We start from the raw sequence: 6,070 nt of genomic DNA on the forward strand, positions 1-6,070 counted from the left end.
CTGCCAGTGAAAAATCCCTCAAGGCTGGGGAATATGCGTGCCTATGAGTCTTCAAATATACTACAGTAGTCAAGGTTACAGATGGACTCTCTTTCCAAGCCATGGCTTTAATGAAATACTCGGCTTTGTCCTAAAGCCTCCTAGTCATCCGTACTTCCTTCCATGTAGTGCTGGAAAAGATTTGCTTCCTAACAGTCACGCATGTTCACTCTCATCTGCTGATGTGATGTTCAGAACAGAGGTTGGTTAGGCCTTTTCTAGGCTTATCCGTGAAATAAATTTGTAGATTCCCTTTTAAATCTTCAGTTGTAGCTGTGGACAGGGCTGAGCTAAAGATGCTGGGGACAGCTAGAAAGATGACTCTGCAAAGTATCATAATTTTACTTACTTACAAAACTACAGCATATGGGATTTAGGGAAATCTTTAACTTCAGCTAAGTCACCTATGGAACAAATAGAAGGTAACGACTTATGTCGTTAGCACTAAAGTTACTTTTCCTTTCTCACAGTGATTTTGGCAGAGAGGAAAACAGGAGATACTGCAGACTGTGTTTTTTAGTGGAAATTAAGGTGCCACTCTCATTTCTCATTTTGCCATACTGAGTAACCAAGGCTGGGAGGACTTGCAGGGCCAAAAGCTGGAGTCTTACATTCAAGTATTCAAGTACCTGACTGAAGGGTTTCTCTCTCTTTTCTCACAAATGAAAAGAAAACAGAGCCTATTCTTGTAAAAGAGAAGAGAGAGATGTTGGTGATGATGTGATTATCACCTTCATAGAAGTTAAGCCTAGGAATGTGTTTCGTGTACCAGGACCATATGCCGTTAGGCATGGTTTAAGTACAGAACAAAATCTCCCTGCATCAAGGGCACCTGCCTTGCCCTCTTGCCCTCAGTGCATGAGCTTCTACTGGAGTTTTCCCTAAGAGCCTAATGCTACTAGCAGTGCTAAGCTAGATGCGCTCCACATTCCTGCGTTCAAAGTTGAAAGTGTTTGGGGTAATTTTGAGTAGAGAACCTAAGGGATTGTGAGTAGAGCTCCTGAGACATTGATATGCTATGAAGCAGCGATAGGCCTAGAAGTAACTAGGTTTCTGCAAGCATCTCCAGATCAACGAGATTGCCCTCTGGACACTGGGATATTCATGGGCTTGAAAACAAATAACCTTTTCCTTTTTTCTCTGTTATATTTTTGTACTTTGGAGAGCTTTTTCTGAGGTTTTACAGTGACAAACCCAGTCTTGTTATTTGCTTCCTTTACGCAGGTGGCACAACTTGATCCAAATCTCAAGCTAATTTGTGAGGTCCCAATGTTGAAAGAATTTGAGTGGATGCAGGTCACACAAAATAACTTCTTATTTCCCAGTTCCGTAAGGAAGAGTCACAGAGGAAGAAAGGAAAAAGAATAGAAAGGAGTAAAGTTAAAGGAAAAAAGGAAAGCAAATACAGAGGAGTAAAGTTAAAGGCTTGCTTCCTGTATGTGGAGGAATCTCTACCGTTAGAAATAGGCCCAATCTTGTTTTGCTTCCACTGGAGCCCAGCACGTTTGCATACAACAAAAGTAACACGATAAGGAAGTTAATGCTCTTCTTGCGTGCTGGCTAGTTATTAGAGACTCACAGTAAGGAAGGTGATCAGAGAATACTTGTCACATGCCCAAACTACCGTAATTCAAGGAAACTGCCACCTCAGTGCATCATATGAGGCAGGTCAGGCCTTGGGTGAAGCAAGCTTTCTGTGTAAGAATTTTAATTAGCAATGAGCACAATAAAATACATAAGCTGCTGAAAGTTAACAAGTGCTACTGTTTGAGATTTATGCTCAAATCCATGCCGTGGACTTCCCTTTCCTCACCACCATAACGGATTAGCAGTATACTGGATAGTAATCTACAAATATTACAATCATCCTTCTAATCTTATTAAAAAACTTGTAAGAAGCATTAAGGACACATTTATACCACTTGTGGGAAACCGTCCAAATACAACGAACCAAAAGCTGCTTATCTACAAGCAAAAACAGCATTATATGAGTGAAGGGGGCCAAGTTAATCAGAACTATCAAGGGACTAATTCAGGTCCAGAGGGCTGGGAAGGCAGATTAAATGATCGTTCATAAATCATTGAAAGCATACACTATACAGTATTGTAACAACAAACAATGATCTTCTGTAGGGTGCAGTTTCCTGCTTTCTATATATCTATGTTTTGACATTTTAAGTATCTCATCAGCATCGTTTTATCCCTAAGTTGTGAATGTGTAGCAATAGCATTATAGCTCAGCTTGTTAATCATCAGACCTTTAGGAAGGAAAGGGATAGACTGTAAAAACAAACCTAAAATTGGTCATGTTTACAGCCACTGCTACTGTGCTTAATACAAGCACGTACAAAATGGAATATGATCCAAGATATTGTGGACAAAAACTGGGGAGAGCAATTGAGGGACTGTGAAAAATCAGCTTTATATATACCTTAGGCTCCTTTGCTTTATAGCAAAGTGGGGAGGGCACTGCTGGTTAATTTTTGCTTTTAAAATGTTGTGTGGAAGTACTAAATGTGCTGTTTTAGTAAGGAAATCAGCACAATAATATGAAGGCTTATCCACTGACTCCACTTTGTTTGGCATAACTGGAATTTTATCTTTCTTTACCTTTCTTCTAGTAGGATTGAGACTATCCACAGGCTCTGATTACTTTTGATTCCTCTTCCAAAGGTTCGGTTACCCATTTTTGAAAGTGGTTAAAACTTTTCTCTTTGGCTGCTTGCTTTTTGTCCCCTGTAACTAAAATAAACTTGTCTGCTACATACCAAAAGTAAAGGATTCTTCCAGGGACTACAGTTAATGACACTTATTCCTGATCTCAAGACATGAAACAAGTTCCAGTTCTCTGTACAACATAATCTTCCATGTTTCTAGTGCCTGATTTTCCATTGCTCTACACTGTATGTATGTATGTATTTATTTATTTTATTTATTATTTATGTATTTATTTACATCAACATATAGTGAGGGCAAAAGGCTGCCATTGCAAAGTGCTCTCTCTTTGGCACTCCAGGATAAAAGACTAAACAACACACTGGGGAGAAGAGGAGTAGTCCTTTAATTACAATAATTAAATTATGCATATTTTTGTTTGCTTGTTTCATAGAAAACAAAAGAGTCTTTAGACTGCAAGAATAAAGCTGAATAGCATGAGGGTCTAAAACAAGTCAGTGAAGACAGCAGTTCAATTACATAGCACTGTCAAATCAGACTTGTACAGATTTGTCCTGAACACTATGAGCAATATCACTTGCTCATTTTTGTGACTTCATGGACTTGTTTTTTCCTTCTCTTCTCCTTTCCTTTTCTCCACTGAAAAACTCTACATATCCCAGTTATAGCTCTAGGAACGTGACTGCCTCAGTGCTGAGCACAGCTCTTTGGTTTTCAGCATAGCATCAGACATGAGCCCTTATCTGGCTCTCTCTAGGCCTTAACCGAATCTGCCTCCTCTGTGGCTCAGGTTTCTAGCTTGGTCCTCTTATTTCAAGATGCCAACTGCCAATAAAATGCCACAAGCTCTTGGAGTATAAAGTAAATATTGTCATTCCCATTTCTACGCATCTTGTCCTGGTTTGCTCTGAGCTTCTCCTTAAGGTCTCTTAATTGTAATCATCCTCAAAAAAAGATCACAGCAATCCTTCGTTCAAGCTTCAGGACTGATTTTTTTCCACCAATTATTTGCTTTCCTATTTTGTTTGTTTACAGAACCATGCATTAATCTTTCTCTTTTCTATAACCTTTACAATTAGAATTTATGTAAAAGTTTTATACAAACTTTCCTTGCTGCATTTTATTCCTGCTAACTGAAACTCCTTGTGAACCAGTGTTTCCAGTTTTATCCTTGTATGTTTGTGCTCAGTTATCACTTCTGTCTTCTCTTACACAAATATGTTTTGATTTTCAAAATGCACATATTCAGTTTTAAAGTTACTATTAATATTCTTCCTTAGAATTTCCACAGCATCTCTTGAGATACAGTAACTGGCTAGTTGGATTTCTTCAAGTTCACTTAGTTCATCAGAGACTGATCTTACACGTAGGTTATTCCATCCCCTACAGCTGTCAAATGACACATGTATAATAAACATAGCTTTCTCAAATTTCTGATACCTTCAGCTATGAAAGACCAAAAAAAATTAAAAAATAAAAATAAAAAAGGTCATATTGCTAGGTGAACTATTCTGATATGTTTATAATGTTTTGATCACAGCAAATGGATAGACAAGATTAGACGTTTACTGCCTATTCCGGTGCATCTATTTACATTTTAGTGCCATCAAATATACAGTGGATTTCTTCTGCAGAAAATGATAAAAGCTGTCTCTTGCTCAGCTACTGGATCATGTAATTAATATAAACTACACCTTAGCCCAGAGAAGGTGAGTCATAGAAGATCAAACATGATCTTCCTGTGGAACAAATCAAGAAGAAGCATTCTGTTACCAAGAAGCATATATCAAGAAGCATTCTGTTACATCAAAGAGAGCACTGGTAGACATATGAATTGCCATCTCCATTTCAGTTGCTGGGCTGTGTGGCCCTGGCAAGTATTATTCAAACTTTTCAGCCTTGGTATCCAGTGACTGCGTGTGCAGAAAGTTAACAGTAGGTCAGGGAAATGAGCGGTATCACCTTTGCAAGCTCCTGACTTGTGCTTCATGCAGATTAGCCAGTCCGGGGATTGGTGTGTCAGATCTCCGACTACAGTGTGCATTACTAACTTGAAAGGAGCACTCCAATACATCATGGAAACCAGCTTACAGAAGATATCAAAACCTCAATGCAAATGTGTAAGAAATGACTTCTCTAAACTGTATGATAGGATTTCTAAGTCTTAGTAGTGTACAAACTTCAGACCAACTTGTTAAAACATTCAGATTCTCAGCATTATATGCTTGATTATGCTGTGAAATAGCAGAAAGGAAATTACCTGATTTTTTTTCATCACCCTCATCCATACTTATGTTGTCAAGTACAAGTCCTTCAGCATAAACAAGGTTCTTTATTCCATCGATAAGTTCACTTGCCAAAAAAGCATAGATTTATACAGCATGTTAATTTAACACATTAAAAAATCATTTGTAGAATGAGATACACTTCAGCAACCTTAGATTGTTGTGAAAAGTAAATAACAGTTTTGCATGAAAATATGACTGTTGGAGACAACCAACCAACCAGCCAAGGTAAATGGACCATTCATCTGAATAAGTATGGCTGTTGTTATATTCTTAAACTGTTCTCCCTAACAGTCTTGGCATATGGGTGTGTATGCAGGAAAGAGAATTATAATTTAATGGAGTTCCAAAATAATCTTGAGATAGATTCTATTCTGAGATATTCCTGAGATAGTTTCTATTCTATCATTCAATTCTGTCATATAATGCCAGAAAAAATCAGGTTAGGACTTCTGAGGTCATCTAGTTCAATTTCCTGCTCAAAGCAGGGCAGATTTTGAAGTTAGATGAGGTTGCTCAGAGCCTGGCTGGATTTTGAAAATCTCTAAAGACAGTGATGAAATGACCTCTCCAGACCCTCTTCTAAAGTTTGACCACCCTCCCGGTACAATAAATAAATAAATAAATAAATGTCCAACTGGAACTTCCCTTGTTCTTGCAGTTGTTGACTCTTTTCCTTTAGTTGTGCATTTCTGAGAAAATCCATGTTTTCTGTAACAACCATAAGGTAATGGAAGACTGCAGTTAGTTTCCCTGTTAGCCTTCTCTTCTGCAAGCTAACCACGCCCAGTACTTCTAGCCTTTCCTTGTATATTAGGTGTTCCAGCTCCCTGACCATCGTAATGGCCCTTCATTGGACTTTAACCAGATTGTGAGTATCCCTTTTATATGGGGCAGCCTGAAACCACGCATAACACTCCAGCTGTGGCCCAATAAGTGCAGAATAGAAGGGAATAACCAGTTCCCACAATACGTTATTGCTAACGCAGCCTACTGTTGGCTTAGTCTTTCCCACTGCAGGAGTGCTTTGCTGACTCGCGATCACCTGTCTGTGAAATTTGATATCATCA

At 38.5% G+C, this 6,070-nt stretch overlaps 1 protein-coding gene across 1 annotated transcript; it reads right to left on the bottom strand.

Moving 5' to 3' along the window:
* Positions 1–1,026: 1,026 nt before the first annotated feature.
* Positions 1,027–5,838, bottom strand: NLRC4 (NLR family CARD domain containing 4; the record flags this gene model as incomplete). Its single annotated transcript, XM_083827636.1, is given in 4 exon segments — positions 1,027–4,081; positions 4,084–4,161; positions 4,976–5,067; positions 5,639–5,838. Coding segments are annotated over 4 exon segments (528 nt in total). The 3' UTR covers positions 1,027–3,923.
* Between the last annotated feature and the right edge of the window lie 232 nt (positions 5,839–6,070).

This window comes from Anser anser (assembly GCF_964211835.1).
Source record: "Anser anser genome assembly, chromosome: 3".
Lineage (NCBI taxonomy): Eukaryota > Metazoa > Chordata > Aves > Anseriformes > Anatidae > Anser > Anser anser.